This window comes from Amyelois transitella, chromosome W (assembly GCF_032362555.1).
Source record: "Amyelois transitella isolate CPQ chromosome W, ilAmyTran1.1, whole genome shotgun sequence".
NCBI lineage: Eukaryota > Metazoa > Arthropoda > Insecta > Lepidoptera > Pyralidae > Amyelois > Amyelois transitella.
In genome coordinates this window covers 6,301,997-6,328,104 of record NC_083536.1, presented here as the reverse complement: position 1 = coordinate 6,328,104, position 26,108 = coordinate 6,301,997, and the positions used below count along the sequence as shown (strand labels likewise).

At 37.7% G+C, this 26,108-nt stretch overlaps 1 protein-coding gene across 1 annotated transcript; it reads right to left on the bottom strand.

The window, feature by feature from the left end:
- Nucleotides 1-21,074: 21,074 nt before the first annotated feature.
- LOC132904113 (uncharacterized) lies at nt 21,075-21,674 on the bottom strand. Its single transcript, XM_060954037.1, has 2 exons — nt 21,489-21,674; nt 21,075-21,272 (listed from the first exon to the last, which is right to left on the bottom strand). Exons 1-2 carry the CDS (start codon nt 21,672-21,674, stop codon nt 21,075-21,077), a joined length of 384 nt encoding a protein of 127 aa, XP_060810020.1.
- Between the last annotated feature and the right edge of the window lie 4,434 nt (nt 21,675-26,108).

Sequence of the window (26,108 nt, the reverse complement as noted above, 5' to 3'; positions counted from 1 at the left end):
GTCGCTTTCAAAAACAGTGTCATTCGATTCTTCATTGGATGAATAAGACGATGTACTTTCATTTTTAAATTTTTTCCCAACAGAGGGAATGTCATTATTTTCATGCTCAACCCACTTTTCATTATTTTTATTGGCTATCAAATTAAGGGGATCAACAATAGGTTTGAAAATTTTCTCCAGTGCCATATTATTTACGTTTTTTGTATCGTTAATCATCCCCACTTTTCTTTTAACAGCTGCTGCTGACTTAACTATTTGTTTTTTAAATGTTTTTTCCATTTTACTGCTTGATATTGTGTTCAGTCGCAGATCACACTTTAAAGTGACCTTTCATTATCACTACATTGTATTAAGTATGTTAATCTAGAACTATAAAAGTGTCAAATGCTGACCTATAACATCCTTTGTTTTTATCACAATCCTTATTAATAACAAGATAATTAAAAGGCTTTTTCCAAACTTTTGAACACATTTCACGAAATTGATTCCATGACATATCAGACCAAACGTGCTCATCATAAACATGTTTCAAATTAATGTCATCTTGTTTAAATAATACAATCAAATTGGAATTGTCTCTCACTAGTTGTTTAGGTATCTTTGTATATGTTTGATTAATATAAAAACAATCAATTTTCTTATGTCGACCCATAGCAACATAATCTCTAATGCTGTTCTGATTTTCGCAAGCTACATCATCAAATATTATAATTGAACTTGCTTTTGCCCGCGGCTTCGCCTGCGTTAATTTCGCTTCCATAAAAAGATTGCTTAGATAAAGAGCCTTGCATTGACATAAACTAATATAATGCAAAAAAAATAGATGTACCTACGTGAGTGCGTGTTTGAGGATGCTATTCAATCATGCAAATTCTACTGGATGGATTTTGATGAAACTTACGTACCCGGGAAGAATAATGCCTGGAATAGAACATAGTTTATTTTTCCTACAAAAGCAAAGTCCCGGGGAGGAGGTGCTAATAAATTCTAAAGACAAAAAAAGGAAATTATAATAATAGAGAGTTAATGTATCTCTTTGTATACAACATTTGCTGTCTTGTCCATTGGAGACATCACAAATAAACTGTCACAGCTAGTGACCCGCGAGCAAGCGACGTAGAGCTGTCCGTGTGAGAAGCAATTCGTCCTGAGGTCGACTCCGGCTGCTCCAAGCGTTTGACCTTGCGATTTGTTAATTGTCATCGCGAAACATATAACCACTGGAAACTGTACACGCTTAAATTGAAATGGAAAGTTGTTGGGAATGAGGGGATTGCGCAGTATAAAAACAATTTCACCAGGTGCACAACCAGTAAGTATTTCAGCTTCTATAATATTGTTCTGAAGCGACATCACTTTAAGACGAATCCCATTACAAAGTTTCGGCGGGGTTAAGTTGCGTAGCAACATAATTGGAATGCCTACTTTTAGTGCAATTGTATGCGCGGGCAGTCCAGCTTCCGAAAGTGAATTAAGGAACTCTACCGGATAAGTTGTAGCATCGGTACTATCTAAAACTGTATTTATAGATTGATATACCACCTCGCTCCCATCAATTTTTTTCAAAATACTTAAATTAATAGCTGCTGCTTGCTCATTTTTGGGTGTTAGGATTGCTCGCTCGCATATCCAAGAATCCTCGTGATGAATTATTTGAGATAGGTTTGAGATATAAACGAAATGAATAAGTTCCTCCACCGAAGTAACTACTTGACAGAGGTTCTCTGGCAGAGTCACCAATCCGTTCGATTCAGGCAACGTACCATAACCGATTTTTAATAACACATCTGAGAATTCTTGCGCTCGAGGATTACCACCCATATTCTCCCATATTACGTGTTAGACTTAATTTCCTAACCGGAGGCCAGAGTATGGAACGTTTGAGACATGCGTTTACTTCATCAGCTCTAGTACCTCGGCTTATGACGGGTAGAGTCTGGTGGAAATCACCACAAAATAATACAGTGGTACCTCCCATAATGTGATTGTTTCGCCGGATATTTTTAAGCGTACGGTCGACTGCTTCCACTGCTTTTTTATGAGCCATGGTGCATTCGTCCCAAACGATTAGGCTACATTCTGCTAGTATTTTTGCTTTGTCGCTGTTCCGCGACACTGCACTGCACAAACTGGAGTCTCATTTAAATCCAGGTCCAAAGGGATCTTGAACATAGTGTGCGCTGTTTTCCCTCTAGGTAATAAGGTGGCAGCTATCCCCGAAGACGCAACAGCTAACGCTATCTTTCCTTGCCTTCTGACCTCAGCCAGTAATAAGCGAGTCAAAAAGGTTTTGCCTGTACCACCGGGCGCGTCAAGGAAAAATGTTTCACCCTGTTCTTCGTTAACACTTCTCAATACGTTGTCAAACACAGACTTTTGCTCATCGGAAATCATCCCAATACCATTATTTACGATCTCAGCCATTGCAACAGCGTCATAACTTGTATCTGCTGAATATTTGCGACTCACTTGTGGATCGTCAGAGGTTTCCTGTGGTTCCGGAAGACCGTAGTGACTCAAAGAATGGCCATCAATTGATAAGACATCTTGAAGCGAACAAAGGCAATGATTGATAACTCTTTCATCAGATACAGTTACATTATCTCCATAAGAATTTTTAATTAATTAAAAAATTTGCCAGCGGCTACAATCGTGTTATTTCTTAAATTCTCATGAGGCGCCATCTCGTATCGGGTGGTCAAAAAATAAATATCTAAACCACGGGAACTAAATAAACAAAGCAAATTGAATTAAATAAATAAAATGCTATTTTTTTATAATTTTTTTTAATCATTATCCATACATATAATAATTAATTATTTATAGCTTTTTATATCGATTCAAAAATGACGAAGTTCCATACAAACTTGCACCCCCTATTTCATCCCCTTGGGATAGAATTTCAGGATAAAAAGTAGCCTATATTCTAATCCAGGTTACTAACTATATCTGTGCCGAATTTCGTTCAGATACGTTCGGTAGATTTTGCGTGATGCGCGTACAAACATACAGACAGACAGACGGACAGACAGACAGATAGACAGACAAAAATTCTAAAAAAATTGTTTTGGCTTCTACTGACCCTAAAAAGACCCCTTATAAATTTTTTTCTTAAATATCTTCAATGTACAGACAAAGTTCAGTTACAGTTTTATTATATGTATTATTATTATTATTATATATTATATATTATATTATTATATATTATATATATTATATTATATTATATTATATTATATTATATTATATAAAATTTGTTTTATTTTCTCGACTTCTGAGTCGGTTTCTTGTCGAATTCCCGTCCTGAAGTCTTCAGGAAGAGGGAGATTCGACGTCCCCTTCAATAAACATAGTGTTCCCTAAAACTTTACTCAACAAAGCGACTGTGTGTAGTGCTGCTTGTTTCTGCATTATGGTGATGTCTATGTTGGAGTCTAAGCTGTCACAGTACTGTCGCAGGTTCTTTGCTATTACTCCTGTTGATCCGATTACTATGGGTGTTATTACTGTTTTGGTGTTCCATAATCTAGTTATCTCTGTTTTGAGTAGGTGATATTTGCTGAGTTTTTCTATTTCTTTTGCTCCTATATTATAGTCTGACGGTACTGTGATGTCTATAAGATGTGTAGTCTTGTTGTGTTTGTCTATGTATATTATGTCCGGTCTATTGTGTGTTACTGTCCTATCTGTTTGTACTGGTATCTCCCACATTAGCTTCGCCTCTTCATTTTCTATGACTCGTGGTTGTTTTAATTCCTCTTTCCACCAGAATTGAGAAACTTGGAAATTGTGTTTCTTTGCTAATGTCCAGAAAACATACTGAACTATGTTGTTGTGTCTTTTAACGTAATAGCTACCAGCCAGTTTTTCACAACCTGATATAAGATGTTGGGCGGTTTCATCTTTTTCCGAACATAAACGACATTAGCCGTCTACGGGTTTTTTCATTATGTCTCTTTCGTGCTGTCTGGTAGCAACAGCTTGATCCTGTATGGCGAATATTGACGAAACTAATGTAGAGGATACTTGTTGCTTCTTTATCCATGCAAATGAGAGTTCCCGATCAATATTTGGTTTTTCGAGTATCGCTTTGTAGAACTGTCCATGGAGCGGCTTTGATTTCCAGGTATTGAGTCGTGTCTTCAGTGTAGCTGCTTTGAGTTCAGTGTCAATGTAAGTATTATTTTCGTGTAACCCTATTTCATGTAAGTTATTCTTAGCTTCTTTATGTATTGAGTAGTTAGATCTTTTTCTATCATGCTGTACTATTGCAGTTATAAGATAATCGCTTTCCTTCTCTAAATATTGTTTATATTTTATTATTTGTGTTTTATATAATGTTTCTATATTGATTAGACCTCTCCCTCCCTCATCCATAGGTATATAAAGTCTTTCTACTTCTGCTTTCTGTTGATGTATTTTGTTAAGTGCTAATAATTTTCTTGTTTTAACATCTATTTTTTTTAGGTCATTATTTTTGTAATTAACTATTCCGAATGAGTATAATAGTACTGGAACTGCGTATGTGTTTATTGCACGAGTTAAATTTTTAGCGTTAAGGTGTGTGTGTGTAAGTCTTTTAACTCGCTTAAAATATTCTTTTTGTATTTGTTCTCTAAGTTTTTGATGGTCTACGCTTCCTCCTTCATTCATACCTAAATATTTGTATTTTTCACTGTCTTTTAGATGTTCAAAGACTTCTCCGCTTAACAATACATGGCCTTCTCCTTGACATCCTGTCCTTCGTCCGCCTTGTAAATGTAACACGTTGCATTTATTTAAACCGAAATTCATGCCTATGTCCTTTGTGAAAATTTCGGTACTATCTATTAAGATTCTCAGGTTACTTTGGTTATTTGCATATAGTTTAAGATCGTCCATGTATATTATATTATATTATATTATATTATATTATATTATATTATATTATATTATATTATATTATATTATATTATATTATATTATATTATATTATATTATATTATATTATATTATTATTATTATATTATTATATGTATGGATCAGGTAGCGCTTCGTGAGGACTCAAAATTTCACAATTGTGATTGTATTTATGAAAGGTTGTACCAGAAACCATGTTCATAACTTTCTCTAAAAATAAGTATTTTGCTTGATATAAAGATTTTGAATAAACATATAAGTTACAAAATCGTGGACCATCTGTATGTAACAATAAACTTATTACTAAGTTGGTTTTTCCACAATTTGATGGACCACAAACGATACAACGTATTGTGTTCGGCAGAAGGTTTCCGTGTCGTTTTGGTTCTTGTGATGAAGCAGGACAAATACAATCTAATTTTAGTGACTCTTTTTGTTTCACAAATTTCATTTTCAAATTATTAGCATGTGCTTAAACTCGTCTGCAGTACTCAACGAATTTGAGCGAAATGAATTTAGGTTTAACGAATAAACACGTTTTATAATTTAACATGTAAAATCTTGTTGGTAGAACAGGAATCAGAAAAGTACAACAAAATAATGTTTGATGGTTAGAATGAATCATGTGTAAAAAGTGTGTTCGGTGTGTGATCTTTCCACGAGCTCGCGGGACTCGCGGGTGATTCTTATCAATTTTATAATGGAGTCAGGTAAGTGCATTCGACTAATGTTTTGTGGTTAGAATGAATCGAATTTTCTTTATTGGGAATTCTGGGACACTTTTGTGTACAATACAACAATAAACATCTACTGATGCGTACGACAGTTGTTGCTAAAATGCTGAGAGGATGCTGAGATTTTGTACTTATATTAGCTTTGATTGATTCTCTATTAAATCCTCATATTTTTCCGATTGAATTATTTTTATTCAAGTGCACAACTTTGGAACAAAAAATTCTTGTTTTTAACGTATTATCATTACAACCCAATTTCAACGCTGCATTCTTTATGTTACTTTTCAGATAATCACAAATATCTTGAAACTCATACGATCCTTCAGGAATTTCAATAACTTCATCTTTTCCATAGTAAAATTTGTTATTTTTTGCGTCTATGTTAGGTATAGAATTAAATGTAGAAAAATACAAAAGCCCACATTCGTACTCTCCATTCAGTTGTAATGTAGGGGAATAGTTAGTTGTTATAAATTCTCCTGTGCCTGTTATTGACACACATTATTATAATGATACAAATATATTTTTATTATATTATTTCTATAAATGATGTTTCCAAAATTCTTTCAATAACTTTAAACAGTTTATAGTAGGTACCATAAGATTGATATTGCAAATAATTATAATTTATAGATAAAGGACTTAAATAATTTACTAGTTCTAATGGTGGTTTTCAATAACCAAAACTATCAAAATATTCACTGTAATTAATATATATAACGTAGGCTACCCAATGTGTTCCGGGATTGTCAGAACTATCTAAATTTAATATAGCACACTCAATTTTTTTTGGTTTCCGAGGAAGAGTCTCATATGCACTCCGCGAAAGTAAGGAATATCAATAGTATGTTCCATTATATCTAAATTGGTTAGTGCTCGTCTGGGTAGCCGCTTTTTCAGTTTTTTGAAGGACTTAGATATAATCCTGCTCCCTTTTTATATGGTTTTATGTACAAGGCCTTTCCTAAAGCAACAGATTCCATCATCTTGTTATGTCATTTAGACTGTTCAAAGTTTTTTTGAGCTACTTTGTAATCATTAGATCATCGATAGCCTATACCTGCCGCGCCACCAGCAAGTGAACCTAAAGCTGACAGACTGGCAAAGATGGGAATGAGCGGTAAAAAGCCTCCGCATTTAGGAATGGGTATACATCGTGGTAAACGTGTACGTGATCCGTTATTTTTAGAAAATAGTCTTTTTGCGGTTGCATATGCATAGTTTATAGTTGAACGCTTGTCCTTTGATTTAATATTTTTGAGCTTAGATTGTATATTTTTCACTTCTTTCATAAACTGATGTGAGTAGTCATATCAAGGTATGCCACCGCTTAGGAAATGCTAAGCCGGATCGTGCAAGACCAGTTCTTGTCCGATTCAATTCACTAGATGCAAGAACCACTGTAGGAGCATAGACTCCTCTTGATAGCTTGATGATCTTGATAAATAAAACTTGATAAGATATAGAACAATATTTTGTTTATTAATAAAAGAACAAAGTGACGTGTGCACACTTGAATTAGTAATCGTGAACTAAATAAAATAAAATTAAGCAGAAAATTCGATATCGTCAATCGCGGTAAATTGTACTTGGTACATATTCCCGAGGGTGGGATGAGGATGCTGTGGGCACAAGTCAAATGATAAAATATTACATGTTACATGAAAATTAAAATAAAAGGAAACATTATAAAAATCAATAGAAAAATATTTATGCATCTTGAGTTTAATTCAGCTCCATGTGTTCTCTTGCTGGGGTTGTTCCGAAACCTCGCTCACGCGGCAGGGGCGGCGTATACGAGAGTTTTAATGGTCCTGATTCTTGTGGTACTTGCCACCAGCAATGAACTTTTCGAATAACAATAATCAAGCCAGCTATTCCGATCAGTCCCAAGATGACGTATGTCATCACATAATGGTGTATATCGTGGTGTGTTATACCATCTGCTTCTTCTATGACTTGCTCTTCTTCCAGATTATTTATTATTTTTCCAAATTGATCTGATTCTTGATAAAGATTTCCTAGTGATTGGTTGGAGTGTGACTTGTATGGGTAGATAGTCAGCTTGTCTGACTTCAACAAACAACCATGTCCAATTTTTATAAGACCAGACCCTTGTAGCTGGTGCCCTGTCATCTCTTCCATGCATATGGCACGTACGTTACAGATGTTGCAGCAAAAATACATGTAAGTATTTATATCATTACATTCAATCCACAGATCTTTGCATGGTTCAATGACCGTCTTACATTCTGTGTTGTCAAGCTGACATAGATTTTCTCCGTATCTCATATGATATTCTGGCTTGCGGCTGTTACAAAAATAAGTTGCTGACTGTACTAGACATTCTTTTATATCACTTTCTGTCAATGAAATATAGGTATCTTTTCTCATATTAATAGAAATGTAATCCGGTACTGGAACCAGTCTGATACTTTTTCCTTTTTGATATTTAGGTATCGGGATGAGCTTGAAAATCTCGAAGGTATCCCTGTTGATAAGTGGCAGCCTGATCTCAAATATTAGATAGTCCTGCAGCATCCTTGTTCGCACTCGTAGATTGTAAATCTTGCGTAAATCTTGATGAACGTTATCTATCGGCAATGTGACTTTGATCTTTAGGCAATTGACTTGATATCATACCTAGTTCTCTGCGACATATGTCGGTTCTTGTATCGAGCAATGTACTTTGCATCGTCTTTGAAGTGTTCAACATGTTATTCGCTATTATAGCTCCAATTGCAAAGCGATTGAGAACGATACTTTCTTGGATTGATTCTATCATGTTACTAGTAGCCTTTTCTATAGCTATTAAATGTTGATTTAATAATGTTTGTTATTTTTTCATAGTAAGTTCGGTTCTCTTTAGAATATTATTTTCAGCCTCTATTAAAGATGTCTGTTTTTTTCATAACATAGCCATGTGTTTCTGATTTGCCTTTATTAGACTGATATCTGTCTCGTACTGTTTAGCGAATCTTTCATCCAGTACGCCAAAGAGGTCACCTGCTATGTTTCCAATAGCGTTGAGACGCGTGAATCTGGGTTTTGTGGTATCTCGGGCGTGCCGCGGTACTCCAATTGCCAAGTTGATGAATGGTATGTCATTAAACGATGCAATTATGACAGGCATGCTGCGACACGTGCGAGAAAACCGAAAAACAAGACTTGGCTCACATAATCATAATGTACAGGTGGCTCCGCATCAGAAAATAGTTAGTATTTTCTGACACGTAGACACGCAAAGTGCAATTGTATGTAGAATAAGATAATTATATATAAGGCATTTTATTTGGGTGATATAGTAGTTAAGTAGATATAAGTACAAACATGTTTTAAAGATTTTGACTCGATAATTGTTTATCCAAATAAAAAGAAAATTAATGACGGTAGAATTTAAACAAAATGACGGTTGTAAAATAAAAATGTTTCGATAAAGTACCCTATAGGTATTAAATCAGTGACTAAAAATAGCAAATTAAGCTCATTAATAAATAAGGCATTAAGATTAGGATTAATTATAAAATTTTATAGTTAAAGGAATGAAAATTTTTATAGATGATCACGAAAGTTGTGATAATATTTTATCGTATTAATTAAGCTTGACAAAATATCAAATGAGAATCGTCATATTAGCAAATCATGCCCATTGACAAAAAGTAGAAGGTTTTGATTGTAATCATGTAGTTGCCAGTATATATTAAGTACAAAAAAAGTAGACGGAGTTAAGTTGATACAACATACATACATACATACATAAAATCACGCCTCTTTCCCGGAGGGGTAGGCAGAGACTACCTCTTTCCACTTGCCACGATCTCTGCATACTTCTTTCGCTTCGTCCACATTCATAACTCTCTTCATACAAGCTCGGCGGTTTCGGGTACTTTTGACCTGACCCTTTACCAGGACGTCCTTAATTTGATCAAGATACGTTCGTCTAGGTCTTCCCACTCCGACCTTTCCCTCCACACTCTCCTTGTATATCTGCTTAGTCAACCTGCTTTCATTCATCCTCTCCACATGACCGAACCATCTTAACATACCCTTTTCTATTCCTGTAACTACATCTTCTTTCACATCACAACATTCCCTTATCACGCTGTTCCTTATCCTGTCACTCAATTTCACACCCATCATACTCCTTAACGCTCTCATTTCCACTGCATTTATTCTGCTTTCATGCTTCTTTTGCCATACCCAACTTTCACTCCCATACATTAATGTCGGGACCAACACGCCCCTGTGCACAGCCAGTCGAGCCTTTTTGGATAGTTTCTGACTGCTCATAAAGGCATGCAAAGCTCCATTCACCATGTTCCCCGCGTTCACTCTCCTTTCAATATCACTATCATACTTGCCATCTGATGTAAACTTTGATCCTAGATATACAAACTCTTTCACTTGCTCCACTTTTTCTCCTCCAATCAAAATATTACATGCTGTCATTTCTTTCTCCATTTCAAAAACCAGTGTTTTAGTTTTACTTACGTTCACTTTCATTCCTTTCTCTTTTAAAGCTTCATGCATACAGTTTACCATCTCCTGTAACTCCTCCGCTGATGACGCCAGTATAACCTGATCGTCGGCATAGAGCAGACATTTGACGAGTAACTCATTCATCCTTAATCCACTTTTAGACTCTTGCAAATCTGTCAAACAGCTATCCATAAATAGGTTGAACAGCCACGGTGACGCAACACATCCTTGCCTAACGCCTTTCTCAATCTTAAACCACTCAGTGTGCGCTCCGTTTATCCTGACACAAGCACTCGAATCCTCATATAAGGATTTCAGTGCTCGTATTAAGAGACTGCTCACCCCATGCATAGAAAGTGCTGACCACAATTCATTCCTCTCAACTCTGTCATAGGCCTTTTCCAGATCTACGAATGTGCAATAGACTTTTTGACTCTTGGCCAAAAACTTTTCGGCTATGCACCGCAAGGAAAAGACCTGATCAGTACATCCCATTCCCTTTCGAAATCCCGCTTGAGCATCCCATATTTTGTCATCAGTTTCATTCCTGACTCTATTAATCAATACCTTAGCATACAATTTGCCGACGACACTAAGCAGGCTTATACCACGATAATTTTTGCAGTCCAGCTGTGACCCTTTTCCTTTGTAAAGTGGCACGATAACAGCCTTACACCAATCTTTTGGTACTCGGCCGCTTCTCCAACACAAATTGAAAAGGCAGTACAACTGACTAGCTACTACGCCTTTTCCTGCTTTAAGCATCTCGACCGACACTCTATCACACCCAGCAGCCTTTCCCGCTTTCATACTCTTAAGTGCTTCCACAATTTCGAACATTTCAATTTCGCCTTCCATCTCATTCTCTTTTTCTTCGCTATAGCAGAAATCTTTCTTATTTCCTTCCTTTTTTTCAAATAAACTTTCAAAATAGTCCTTCCATATCTTTAGTACACATTCTTCTCCTTTCACAACGCTACCATCCTGGCATCTGATCCTAGTCAGCTCTCTGGTTATAGTATTTCCTCGGGCTGACCTTACGGATTTCCAGAATACTTTCAGATTTGACTGAAAGTCTTCTGATAGCCTTTTATCAAAATCCTCTTTATACTCTTCTTTCTTTCTAATCACAGCTTTCTTAACCAAATCTTTCATTTTCTTATATTCCTTACGTGCTTCATTCACATCTTCATCTATAACCTCTTGCATTCTTAAGTTAGCTTTTGCTGCTAACAAATCCAGCCATGCTTTCTTCTTTAATCGCACAAGTTCTTGCACATCTTTACTCATCCACGCATTTTTGTGATTTTTTCCTTTCCTTCTTCTACTTACACCACACACTTCAACAGCTACTTTCACAATTCTTTCTTTAAATTCCTTCCATCCATCTTCAATATCGCTCATTTCCTCTAAATCTTCAAATTCATCCTTCAGTCTATTAATATACTTCTTACCTACATCCATATCTTGCAAATTTTCTACTTTTACTCTTTCCAAAGCGCTGGTTTGCTCCCTTACCCTGTGCCGCCAGCGATTGAAGATACCCCTTATCCGGGATATCACCAGTAAATGGTCCGAGTCAATGCCAGCACCGCGATATGCACGGGTATCCAGCACTTTGTTCTTCAATCTTTCATCTACAATCACAAAGTCTATCATACTTTTTAAAATACCTTCCACTCTTGTGTAGGTGTGGATCTCTTTATGTTGAAACATTGAGTTCGACACAAAAAGATCCCACTCTAGACAAATTTCTAATACACTTCTTCCATTATCATTCACCTTTTCGTCACCAAACGCACCAAGCACCTTTTCATATCCATCACGCTTTACACCCACCCATCCATTAAAATCACCTAACATAATAATCTTCTCATTTGGCTTGGTAACTTTCAATACTTCTCTTACACTATTCCAGAACTCCTCGTTTTCGCTTTTTGCTGATGTTGTACCCCTCGAACCCACATCCCAAGGTGCATAAACACCTAGAACGAAGATCCGAGTGATTCCAACTTTCAGCCTAATCCATAGAAGACGAGGGCTGACACACTCATACTCATTCACGCACTCAGCCATTCGTGCAGAAAGAATTAGACCGACCCCTTGACAGCCTCGGCTGGTACTGGAAATTCCAGACCAATACGCCGTGTAAGGGCCGTGCTGCGTCGCGTCGCATCCTTTCCGCTTCGTTTCATTCACGCACAACACATCCAAACGTCTTTCATCCATCATCTGGCATACTTCCTCAATCTTATCCTTCATTCCTCCTCTTACATTCATCGTCGCAAAGCGGCTTTCAGCAGACCGCATACCGCTCCCGCCGGGAACGAGACGTGATGGGGTGCGGACACCATCGCCGCTAAAAGTCGCCGCTATAAGTTGATACAAATATAAATAATAATAATAAAAGCAAAGCGACAGGAAAACTGAATTAATCTAGAAACAAAATGTATGATCTAAGGCTAAGTAAAGTTATGACACTGTACTATAAGAACTGTAAGATATCCTATAACTGAATTAAATATTATAAAATATATTAAATAGATAAATATAAGCAGACTATATATAAGTACAAAGTCATGTAATAGTTTTTCACATAACATGTAAATAACTCTGTTCGAAAATGTCTCTGTACCTTGCAGAGAGATTCTGGCAATAAACTCCCCCTGGGTGTGGTGTAACACCCAGGGGAAATTAAAAAAAAAAAAAAAAAAAAAAAAAAAATAGCGTTGAGAAGGCCTCTGCGCGTACGCCGGCCGGGCGCACTTTCCTGGTATTGATTAGTCACGAACAGCTGATCATATGTCACCACTGTCATAATTAGTAATGTCACTTATGTGACTTTTTCTCATTGGCACTGATATCGTGCTCATACAGCCATATGAAATAACTCTTCCTTTTTAATTATAATTCTTTTTTTTTTTTTTTATATCTCGTCTTGTGTTTTAAACTTTTTCATGTTAAAACCGGCAGGTTATGCAGAGTATGTAGATGGCATAATATTATTATATATTTGGGTTTAATATTGTATAGTTCGTAATTAGCAAGTATATATATTATTCTTATTCTTATTATTATTATATAATTATTTATTTGAATATATATATATATATTTTTTTTTTTATGCAGCAACTTAACGACTTAAGTTTTAATGACTCGTTTTTCTCTGCTAGTGACTCACTTCATTCTAGCTTTGCATCCTGTGACTCCTCTGATACTCTGGGTACATTCGTTTGTAACGCATTTCAGCCTTTCCCTAAAAATTTTAATATTTGTCACGTTAATGCTCTTAGATATAGTCAAGTCAGTCAACGTCTCGATTCTCCCGTCTGGGCCTACCCACTTCACAGAACATGGTCCCATTACACTAGACTTGATTATCACTTCCGCAGTTAATTTAGTTGCCAGCCACGGACAGACTCCAGCACCAGGATTTTCACACCACGACCTAATTTACGTTTCATATAAAATTCGAATACCAAAAATTAAGCCTACGATTCTTCATCTCCGTTGCTTCTCCAAAATGAATACGGATAACCTAAAAACTGACGCCTCTATTATTGATTGGTCTTCTGTCATAATGGCGAGTACAGTTGATGAGAAAATCTCTCTGTTTAACAATAAAATTCTATCTCTGTACGATGTACATGCTCCAGTTAGAGTCATCAAAGTAAGACGACCACCAGCTCCCTGGATTACTAACGGAGTTCGTATGGCTATGAGGCGTCGTAACTGTGCTTTTCGTAGATTTAAACGTAAGCGCACCGATGAAAATTGGTGTATGTATAAGGCTGCAAGAAATCGTTGCAATCAAATGTGTAGAAACGCTAAACGTCAATATTTCACTGTCAACATTGAAAATGTCTCTTCAGCTAACCTTTGGAAGTTTCTTAATACACAAGGCATAGGCAAAGTGCAGAAACCATGCTCTATTCTCAATTTCACTTTAAATGATATTAATAATCATTTTAGTTCTGTACCTTTATTAGATATTAACGTTAAAAATTCTACTATTTCTTCTATTCTTGCTCTGCCTGTCTCTGACTGCGATGTCTTTCAATTTTCGGCTGTCTCCGAGGACGACGTCTATAAAACTATCCATGCCATTTCTTCTAATGCCGTTGGGCCTGATCGTATTAGCCGCGTGATGATAATCCATATACTACAAGCGGTACTCCCTATCATCACGCACATTATGAATTCCAGTCTTACGGAAAGTTGTTTTCCTTCCTCGTGGCTTACTGCCTTTGTCCGTCCTATCCCTAAAATTCCTGACCCTACCCGCTTGAATGACATCCGTCCCATTTCTATCCTCTCCTTTCTCTCTAAAATCCTAGAAGCTTCAGCCTTCAACCAGCTTTCTAATCATTTGCTCGCTAACAGCTTGTTTGATGATTATCAATCTGGTTTTAGGCCAGGCCATAGCACTACCTCTGCAATGCTGCATGTCACTGAGGATATTAGATAGATAGATAGATAGATAGATAGATAGATAGATAGATAGTAACTGTAACGTATCGGCCTCGGTGATCGCCTGGTTCTCTAGTTATCTTCATGGTCGTCGGCAGCAAGTTTGCAACGGGGCGGATTCATCCGACTGGTGTGATCTGAAGGCTGGCGTTCCTCAAGGCGGCATTTTATCTCCTATCTTATTCTCTATTTTCATTAATCTTCTCTCATCTCATTTGTCTTGCTCTTACCATTTTTATGCAGATGACTTGCAGCTTTATACTCAGGTGAACGTAGATAATTTATCTCAATCAATTTCTTTATTAAACGATAACTTAAATCGTATCTTGGAGTGGTCAAATAATTTCGGAGTGCGTGTTAATCCTGTGAAATGCCAAGCGGTAATTGTAGGAAGTACATATCAGCTCAACAATATTGATACGAGTAATTTACAAGCGTTGATGTTCGATGGTATCAAGATTCCATTCAGTTCAGTTGTTAAAGATCTTGGTCTATATGTTGATAGTGAACTCAGTTTTAATTCTCATATCGTCGAAGTCAGTCGCAAAGTTTACGGTACTCTACACTACCTGCAACGTTTTAAACACTTCTTGCCGGTTAAAACCAAGGTCATGCTGACTCAGGCATTAGTCCTTCCCCTCATTGATTACGCTGATGTGTGTTATCTGGACATAACCGAGGAACAACTTAACAAACTTGAACGACTTCTCAATAATTGCATTAGGTTCATTTTCTGTCTTCGTAAGTACGACCACGTCTCAGATTATCGTTCTCAGCTTAAATGGCTGCCGATCCGTCAACGCAGGAATTTACATATTGTCTGTTCACTTTATAATATTCTCAATAATCCCCTTGCCCCTAATTATCTCAAGTCTAATTTTAGACTTTTAAGTTCCACTCATGAAAGAATCCTGCGTTCTTCTAGTAAGTTGTCTCTTGCAACACCTTCTCACCGTACTAGTTTTCTCTCCAATTCTTTTGCCGTCACTGCGGTCAGACTTTGGAATGCGCTGCCTGAAAACATCAGAAGAGCCCCAAACCGCGCTAGCTTTAAGTCTCTTGTGTACAAGTTCTACTTGAGTCTTAAGTAAATAATAGTTATATTTGAGTCTCGCTGCTTATATTCCTATATATATATATGTACATGTATATATATATATATTTATATATCTATTAGTACATTGCATTATATTTGTGTATTTATTATTGTATTCATATATATTTATTTATTTTTCGTTTCATATAACATATATAATAATATGTATTATTATAAGTACCAATAGTAAATAATTTATGTTCTGCTTCCCTTTATTTTGCACCCACCTAAAATTCTCTGTTTGACCCAAAGGTTGACTGTTAGATAATGCACTTAGCATTAAGTCCACCCATTGTGCTTTTACAATTGTATTTTGTACAATAAAGGTTAAATAAATAAATAAATATAGTACTCGAGCTCTGTGATTCCGTGACGTAACTGGAGTAATACCGAGTGACATTGTTCTTGCACAGTGTCACATATCTTTTTCAATGAATCAGTATAGGTATTGAGTGCATCTAAGCCTTGTCTGTAAGGTTGCATCTCGTAGTATACGATGATCTTCCATTCACTGGTAATTAGTTGCATGTAAGATATTTTATCAAAATATAACCCCTTGTTTTTCTCTGAAGTTTGTCGTATTAACCATGCAATCTGAGCTTGATATAATCGTCATGAAAAATAATAGGGCAGTACATATAGTACTTAGCTTTGTCTTGTAGGTCTTGTTACTTTCATTTTCTTGTTGTTTTATATGAACTTCATGATTTTGTTTGCATTCAGACTGCTCGTTATCTTCTAGGAGTATAGATAATTTCGTAATTGGACGTCGTATCTGCCCGTTTCTTGTTTTTAGCGTCACAACGCGAACATAGCCATCTTGGCCTGGATGCAGCTTTATAACTCTACCCATATTCCACTTCCCTGGGGGTAGGTTGTCATCATGTATAAGAACTACCTACATCATTGATTTGGTTATTTTTTCTTGGGTATCTCCACTTAGACCTTGATGTCAACTGAGTGAGGTATTCAGCTCGCCAGCGCTTCCAGATGTCTTAATATATCTTTTGAGTCAAGTGCCAGCGTGTTCGCATGTCTCTTTCCGTCTCAATTAATGTGAGTGTTGGACCTCCACTCAAAAAGTGAGCTGGGGTGAGATAGTCGAAATCTTCAGGATCTTCTGAGAGGGCACATAGAGGTCTTGAGTTCATGCATGCCTCTATCAGTGTGAGCAGAGTAGAATAATCCTCAAATGTGAGTCTTTGCTCATCAACGACTCTTTTGAAGTGAAATTTGAAGCTCTTGACGGCTGCCGCAAAAAAACCACCAGCTGATGGCCATGCTGGGGAATTGAAATGCCATGTTATCTTCATGCCCGTGAGAGAACTCACAAATTCATCATTGAAGACTTGCAGAATTTCTTGATACTCTTCTTGTAATATCCGGTTTGCTCCCACGAAATTCGTCCCGTTATCACTGTACAAGTGACTTGGTGTACCCCGTCGCGCGGCCATCCTGCGTAGAGCTGCAATGAATGCTGACGTCTCGACAGGTCCGAGACTAATTCCAGGTGGACGGCTTTCGTCGCCATATAGACAAACACCGCAACGTATCCCTTGCTGGTTTTTATTCCGCGACCCTTATTGGCTTTGACGAGAATATGTCCAGTGTAATCGACACCCGTATGTTGATATGGGCGAGAAGGATTGACCCTTGGACTCGGTAAATCTCCCATTATTTGTTCTTGAAGACGGGGATTATGTTTTTTGCAAGTAACACACTGGCGAATGTGTTTTTTCGTAGCCCTGTTGCCACTTATTAGCCAATATTTTTGTCTAATTAGCGCTAATGTTAGACGTGCCCCGCCATGTAACGTGACTTTATGAGCGTCATCAATTATTAATTGAGTTAATCGACTTGCGTACGGAATAATAATTGGATTTTTCATATCCGCACTAATTTTGGCATTTTTTAATCTTCCACCCACTCTTAGTACTCCTTGCTCATCTAGAAAGGGTGTCAGATTCAATAGTTTACTTCTTGATGTTCATCTCTGACTGTCTTTTAAACTTGTACTTTCTTCACTAAATTCAATCTCTTGTATTCTCTTGATAATTTTGATCTTAGTTTCCCTCAACATCGTGAGCGTAAGATAACTTTCTTGATGACTTCTTCTTAAAAATCGGCGTACCCATGCTAGGACGCGGATAACTTTCGAGAATGAGCTAAACTTGCAGAGCAGCTCTTCTTCAATACTTTTTTCTTGCTTCGCGACGTGATAAACTTTATTAACTTGTTTTTCTTCTTCATTGGTCATATAAAGCATAGGCGATTTATTGGTTTTGTTTTCATATGTTAATAACAACGACGGTGCTTGCCACCATAGGGGGTGGTTGATTAACTGTGTTACCGTTAACCCACGGCTAGCACAGTCAGCTGGGTTGTCGGTAGACTTGATATAATGCCAACATGACGGCGGAATGACGTTTGTTATTTGACGCACTCTGTTAGCTACAAATGTTGTCCACCTATCCGGGTTGCCTTGTAGCCACCCCAATACAGCTGTGGAATACCCAGCCGTAGATCTTCATGTTGTGGCCAGAAAGACATTCTTTTGCCTTTAGCATCAATTTGGACAAAGGATGTGCACCGCACAGCTCCAATCTTGGTAAGGTAGTTTGTTTATTACGAGGTACTAATTTCGACTTTCCAGCAACCAATGAAATTTTAGGCTCTCCCTTTTTAAATATTTTACAATACGCACGCGTATGCCTTTTGCGATGCGTCACAGAAGCCGTGTAATTCAATATCCGAGACGGCCTTTGTACCTAACCATCTAGGTATTTTTATTTTATTTATGTTTGGCATTGGATTTTCAACCATTCAGAGTTAATAGACCTTGGAATCTCGTCATCCCATTTAATGTCTAAGTCCCAGAGACATTGAAATAGAATTTTGAGTTTGGTGGACAACGGCTTGATCCAGCCTAATGGGTCGAATAAGCGTGATATGTCTGACAAAAGTTTTCGTTTTGTATTTCTTGTCTTGGCTTCAAAATTTGGCTCAATTTTCTATTCAAAAATAAATACATCTTGTTTTGGTTTCCAATGCACCCCTAGTGTTTTACTTGACTCAAGTTGGTGGAAAATATAGTTTTCTTGGTTATTAAATTCTGTGTTTTCCTGTAGTAATTCTTTATAATTTGAGTTCGATTTTCTCAGATTTAATCCACCTTTCTTCAATATTTTGATAAGATCTTGTTTCATTTGTTTTGCTGACTGTATTGAATGAGCACCGTGGAGAAGGTCGTCCATGTAGAAACAAGTTTTCACGATGTTGGCAGCTTCAGGAAAAGCTTGTTTTTCGTCCTCAGCCAACTGACGCAAAGTCATCATTGCAAGGAACGGCGCGGCCTTGGTGCCGTACGTTACCGTAGTAAGTTGATACTCTTGTAATATGTCTGACGCATCATCGCGCCACATGATTTTTTGATAACATTGATCTTCTGGTTGGACCCATATCTGCCTGAAAATCTTCTCGATATCTGCAGTAAATGCAATCTTGTATTGGCGCCATCTCATAATTAATTCCAAAAGGTCTTTTTGTAAGTTCGGTCCTTTATACATGTAATAATCATTTAGGCTTGTTCCGTTGGAGTGCTTTTGAGAGGCATTAAAAACCACTCGAAGTTTTGTGGTTGTTGAGTCCTCGCAGTGATGAGGCATAAAATATTCTAAATTCTGCGTTGAACAGTCTGCCGGTGTCATATGACCTAGTTCCGAGTACTCTTTGATAAACAATTTGTATTGTTCGGCTACTTTCGCGTTTTGTTTAAATTTCTTTTCCAATTGAAAAAATTGGGCAATGACTACTGGTCGTAATTTTCCAATTTCAGAAATGTTTGATTTTAGGGGAAGTCTGACTTGATATTTTCCGTCCACTAACCTTGTTGTTGTTTCCTTATAATCTTTAATGCATTCATCTTCAATCTCGTTCGAGGGGGTGTTATTTGTTATATCTTCTACTTGCCAAAATCTATCTATTTCTTCCAAATCGTTAATTACAATATTACACTGCATAGCTTGCGCTTTGCCGCACAATATCCACCCGAGCCTCGTTCGCTGCGCGATAAGGCTAGGGTTGTTAACGTTCGCTCTGCGAATTCCATCTAACATAATACTACCGTAGATATCTGCTCCGAGAAGAATATCAATAGGCCGACAAATATTGTATTCTGGATCGGCCAATTTCATATCACTCAATTGATCCCATGGCAGGCCGGTAAACGAAAAATACGGTAGGTTTCTTGTCAAACTCTTCATGATATACACATCAATAATGAAATCATATTTTTCGGTTAGTGATGCGCATTTTAGGTTTAAAGTCCTTTTGCAAGATGTTGTTTTAGTACCGATCCCAGTTATAGATCCGCTGCACTTATTTCTCGGCAGCCCTAACAGCTGTGCGGCGTTTTCAGTAATCAATGAAATTTGAGAACCTTGATCGACGAGAGCACGTAACATATAATATCTTCCATCAACTCCTTGCACCTTGATGATTGCAGTGGCCAATAATATTTCCGACGTTCCTCCATTATCAGTTGCGTGTACTCCCTTGGACTTATTTTCAGATATATTAGTATTACTTGGGGAACTATTAAATGCGTCATGTAGGATAGAATTGTGGCATCCATTGCATTGGTGACATCTCTTGTTTGATGTGCATGGTTTGCCATTATGACTATATAAACAATTAAAGCAGAAATTAAATTTCGCAATTGTTTGTTTTTTTCTGTATTGCTGTCTGTTCTAAAAATTTATTGCAATAATAAATGTTATGTTCATTACTATTGCATACCGGACAATTTGGTTTTCGGTATTTAGTTTCTTGCTTATAATTAGAGAGAGCCTTGTTGCTTGCGTAATTTTTATATGGGTAAGAATTTTCTTGTTTGTAGGATGTAGATGGAGCATGTGAACTTGATTCCAGGGTGGTGAACTTGTTTTCCAAAAAATCCAGGAATTCACTAAGCACTGGTAACTCTCGAGGGTGCTTCAATGACGTCATGTAATCATTGTGTGTCTCTACATCTAACTTTTGGGACAGTATATGAACGAGAATAGGGTCCCAATTTTTAATGTTTATGCTTAGGTTTTTGATTGCATTCAGACATTCTTTAGTGACGTCATAAAGACGCTTAATAAGATAATAATAAATAAATATATACGGGACAAATTACACTGATAGAGTTAGCCTCGAAGTAAGTTCGAGACTTGTGTTACGAGATACTAACTCAACGATACTATATTTTATAATAAATATGTACTTATATAGATAAACATCCAAGATCCAGGCCAGTCAGAAAAAGTTCTTTTCTCATCATGCCCTGGCCGGGATTCGAACCCGGGACCACCGGTGTCACAGACAAGCGTACTACCGCTGCGCCACAGGGGCCGTCAAAGATGCGACGACGGTTGTTGAATGGTTGTTAGGTTCATGATGGTTTTGATATGTGAGGTGAATATGAGCTTCTTATTATTATATCGGTGATTTAGTATCTCCCAACTGGCGAGAAAATTTTCTGAACTTATTTGTAGATGTTGAACTAGCATTTCCGGCTCACCTCTTAATTTCCCTTTGAGGAACCGCATTTTCTGAGACAGAGAATTGTTATTGTGAATAGCCTCATTAAATAGGTCTTTAAATGAGACCCACTGCTGGTAATTCCCATTAAAAACAGGGATTTCTAACTGTGGTGTTGACTGTTCTCTGTAGGCATATAGACCATAACTTGCTGTTTATGGCTTTTTTGATGTCAATAAATTTCCTTTCATGCCAAAAAATTTTTCTTCATAAGTTATATCTATTACGTGTGTTTCACTGTCAATTTCCCAGTGCAAGGTATCGACGGCCTTCCAACGGGCCTTGATTGTAGTTAAAGCATCTTCATACTCCCATTTCTCACTGAGTTTATCCACGTCGATGCTTGTTAATGCACGTGAAAATGCTTTAAAATGACTTGATTGCTTCCTCATCATCTCCTCCAGCTTGGTCATGCTAACTTGAGACTAAGACGAGTTACTTTCCTTTTCATTGTCACCTACATTTTGCAATTCTTTGACCTTGCTATCGGCGCCGGAGTATGACGTAGAGGCTTCGATTTCCTCTAACGTGTTTCGTAATAATTTACTTGATACGTAGTAAAATTTATTTATTTATGTACACAAAATTATATACAGGAGCATTCAATACAGTTATTATAGTACAAAGGTGCTACTTATTTCAAAAGAAATCTCTTCCAGTAGACCCATGAGAGGAGATATGAATTTTGGAGCGGTATGGCGTGTGCATAAAAAACATTTAACTAAAGATACATGCTAATACTTACATAATTAAACATGAAACAATTAAATAAATGACAGTAATAAACTACATAAACATACTAATATATATATATATATAATATAAGTCTATTTCGAGAGATAATAATCTTTAACTCGTCGTTTGAATGAAGAAAGAGTTTGGGAATCGCGAATATCATGCGGTAAGGAATTCCACAGACGTACAGCATGAGCAGAGAAGGAAAAGGAGTAGAAGGAAGTCTTGTGGGTAGGAATAGTAAGAATGGTACGCAAATGAGACCTGCATGGAGAATTACACTAATAACGGAAAGAGAAACGTTCTTTAAGATAGGAAGGAAAGGCGGGATTAAATAAAATATTAAAAAGAAGACAGAGGATGCGAGTATTTCTACGAAAGCGAATGGGAAGCCATTTCAGCTTAGTACGGTAAATGGAAAAATGATCGTATTGTTGAATTTCTTCAAATTTATTTGATGTGAAATACTCGTGCTCCATGCTAAGGACATTGGTTAGGACGTCGTGAGTTTTCCTGAATTCAGACCAAAGCTTATCGAGGGCATCCATGCGTTTTAACGTGTAATCCAATGTCTTGCGAGATTTCCTATCTTTCTTGAAGTTTTCCATAAGCTTTTTCATTTCTTCCATGATTGTAACTTGTTTTTGTAGGGTCTCCATGTTGAGCTTGAATTCACTTGTAACTTGTCAATTCGATATAGTTTATAGTGCTATCCTGATAAGTTTTCTTGAAAATTTTGTTCTTGATGGGATTTTATACGTGAGTTCCGATTTAAATACTTGATAGGTACGTACCGACTTGATGTTGTACATTCCTTTTTTTTTTTTACTGCCTTGATGACAACTTGATGGAGAAACTGTTATCCTTAGCTTGCTGGTAATGTAGAGTATTCTCATTCACCTATGTCGGAATTATATATGTGCGCCTTCTCAATTAACCGGGGATTCTCGCTAGCGAGAGGCCGGAAAACCGATTCGCTATATCACTCTAACGTATAGGCAAAGAATGAGACACATTACACTTTTACGGAACACTTGCGAGTTCTAAACGATGATGTTACTTGATAGCTCGAAGGACCACTAATGTAGGAGCAGAGACTCCTCTTGATAGCTTGATGATCTTGATAAATAAAATTTGATAAGATATAGAACAATATTTTGTTTATATATAAAGGAACAAAGTGACGTGTGCACACTTGAATTGGTAATCTTGAACTAAATAAAATGAAATTAAGCAGAAAATTCGATATCGTCAATTGCGGTAAATTGTACTTTGTACAACCACTGTGTGGAATAAGAAAACTGTTTTGAAAGGATCCCCAATAAGTGTCTCGGAGTTCCTCACTCGTACCAGGCAGGAGGTGTTCATGGCTGCTCGATTGCACTTTGGTATGGGGCGGTGTTGGACTGTGGATGGCGTTATTTGTGTAAGAACTCCGGCGGGTGACCGTGTGAAGTTCACCACAGTTGCTGAGTTGGATGTTTTGACGAAGAGGATCCCTGCTGTAGATGCTGGTAACAAAAGAGTGTCACTACTGGAAAACAAGCAGCGTCCCGATGGACCGCGGAGCACCTCGTCGCAAACGTAGCCTTCCAAAAAGACTGCCACCATTACTAAAAATATGACTCGTCGTCAGATGCAAGCAGGCAAGTTCAAGTGAAGATGTATTTGCGTCTCATTATATACTATTTAGTATCGAGTGCTTTGCAGGCTATTTTTAATTGTAAACCGTAGGTATTATATGCAGAACTTTTTTTATGCTTAGTTTATTTTATTCACTAACGGGTAGACAGTTTTACAATTTGAAAATAATTTGTTTTGTAATAGCACTTTGCAAGCAGGCTAATTAAGTGTTTTGTTTTGTTTGCATTCAGTTCATTCTGTGAATGTCAGTGTCAATCAACTTTATTCTACGTCAAGATTTTACTGTCAATTTCATTTAATTGTAGGCTTGGTTGTTTATTGCATACAGCCTTGGTGTTTTTGCTTCGGATTGTGATATGTTGTGTTTTAACTTAATTTTTTTTGTTCTTCTTCGGTTGTAAGGTCCAGCTGGCGGGTTTGACGAGAACTTTTACTTTTATTTGTCAAACTAAATACACTCATTTATTAGTAGTTAGTTTGTAAGAACCATACATATATATTGTGTTTATTAATTATGTAGCAACAGCATACATACATACATAAAATCACGCCTCTTTTCCGGTGGGGTAGGCAGAGACTACCTCTTTACACTTGCCACAATCTCTGCATATTTCCTTCGCTTTATCCACATTCATAACTCTCTTTATGCAAGCTCGGCGGTTTCGGGTACTTTTGACCTGACCCTTTACCAGGACGTCCTTAATTTGATCAAGATACGTTCGTCTAGGTCTTCCCACTCCGACCTTTCCCTCCACACCCTCCATGTATATCTGCTTAGTTAACCTGTTTTCATTCATCCTCTCCACATGATCGAACCATCTTAACATACCCTTTGCTATTCCTGTAACTACATCTTCTTTCACATCACAACATTCTCTCATCACGCTGTTCCTTATCCGGTCACTCAATTTCACACCCAACATACTCCTTAACGCTCTCATTTCCACTGCATTTATTCTGCTTTCGTGCTTCTTTTGCCATACCCAACTTTCACTCCCATACATTAATGTCGGGACCAACACGCCCCTATGCACAGCCAGTCGAGCCTTTTTGGATAGTTTCTGACTGATCATAAAGGCATGCAAAGCTCCATTCACCATGTTCCCCACGTTCACTCTCCTTTCAATATCACTATCACACTTGCCATCTGATGTAAACTTTGATCCTAGATATACAAACTCTTTCACTTGCTCAACTTTTTCTCCTCCTATCAAAATATTACATGCTGTCATTTCTTTCTCCATTTCAAAAACCAGTGTTTTAGTTTTACTTACGTTCACTTTCATTCCTTTCTCTTTTAAAGCTCCATGCATATAGTTTACCATCTCCTGTAACTCCTCCGCTGATGACGCCAGTATAACCTGATCGTCGGCATAGAGCAGACATTTGACGAGTAACTCATTCATCCTTAATCCACTTTCAGACTCTTTCAAATCTGTCAAACAACTATCCATAAATAGGTTGAACAGCCACGGTGACGCAACACATCCTTGCCTAACGCCTTTCTCAATCTTAAACCACTCAGTGTGCGCTCCGTTTATCCTGACACAAGCACTCGAATCCCCATATAAGGATTTCAGTGCTCGTATTGGTTAGAATCAGCCGTGTGGTTCCCGGCACCAATACAAAAAGAATAGGACCACTCAATCTCTTTCCCATGGATGTCGTAAAAGCCGACTAAGGGATAGACTTGGGATTCCTCTTTTAATGCCTGCCAATCTAAGGTCTGCCGCGCCGAAGGATGCATGGCTAGGGGCGAGCCTAGTCTCAAGCGTGCCGCTTCCGCCATGGGGTTGAGCGACCCCCAGGTAATGGCTAGCCTTACCCTGGCATGCGGGGCTCTGCTGGGGCGGACAAAATTTTTCCCTTGCGCATGATGAACCATAAAAAGCACCTAAATGGCGGCGATGGTGTCCGCACCCCATCACGTCTCGTTCCCGGCGGGAGCGGTATGCGGTCTGCTGAAAGCCGCTTTGCGACGATGAATGTAAGAGGAGGAATGAAGGATAAGATAGAGGAAGTATGCCAGATGATGGATGAAAGACGTTTGGATGTGTTGTGCGTGAATGAAACGAAGCGGAAAGGATGCGACGCGACGCAGCACGGCCCTTACACGGCTTATTGGTCTGGAATTTCCAGTACCAGCCGGGGCTGTCAAGGGGTCGGTCTAATTCTTTCTGCACGAATGGCTGAGTGTGTGAATGAGTATGAGTGTGTCAGCCCTCGTCTTCTATGGATTAGGCTGAAAGTTGGAATCACTCGGATCTTCGTTCTAGGTGTTTATGCACCGTGGGATGTGGGTTCGAGGGGTACAACAACAGCAAAAAGCGAAAACGAGGAGTTCTGGAATAGTGTAAGAGAAGTATTGAAAGTTACCAAGCCAAATGAGAAGATTATTATGTTAGGTGATTTTAATGGATGGGTGGGTGTAAAGCGTGATGGATATGAAAAGGTGCTTGGTGCGTTTG

Coding starts and splice junctions, on each gene's coding strand:
- LOC132904113 (XM_060954037.1), bottom strand. CDS start 21,674: ATGACCAAGCTGGAGGAGATGATGAGGAAGCAATCAAGTCATTTTAAA. Junction 21,273..21,488: donor AAATTGACAGTGAAACACAC/GTAATAGATATA, acceptor TCTCTGTCTCAG/AAAATGCGGTTCCTCAAAGG.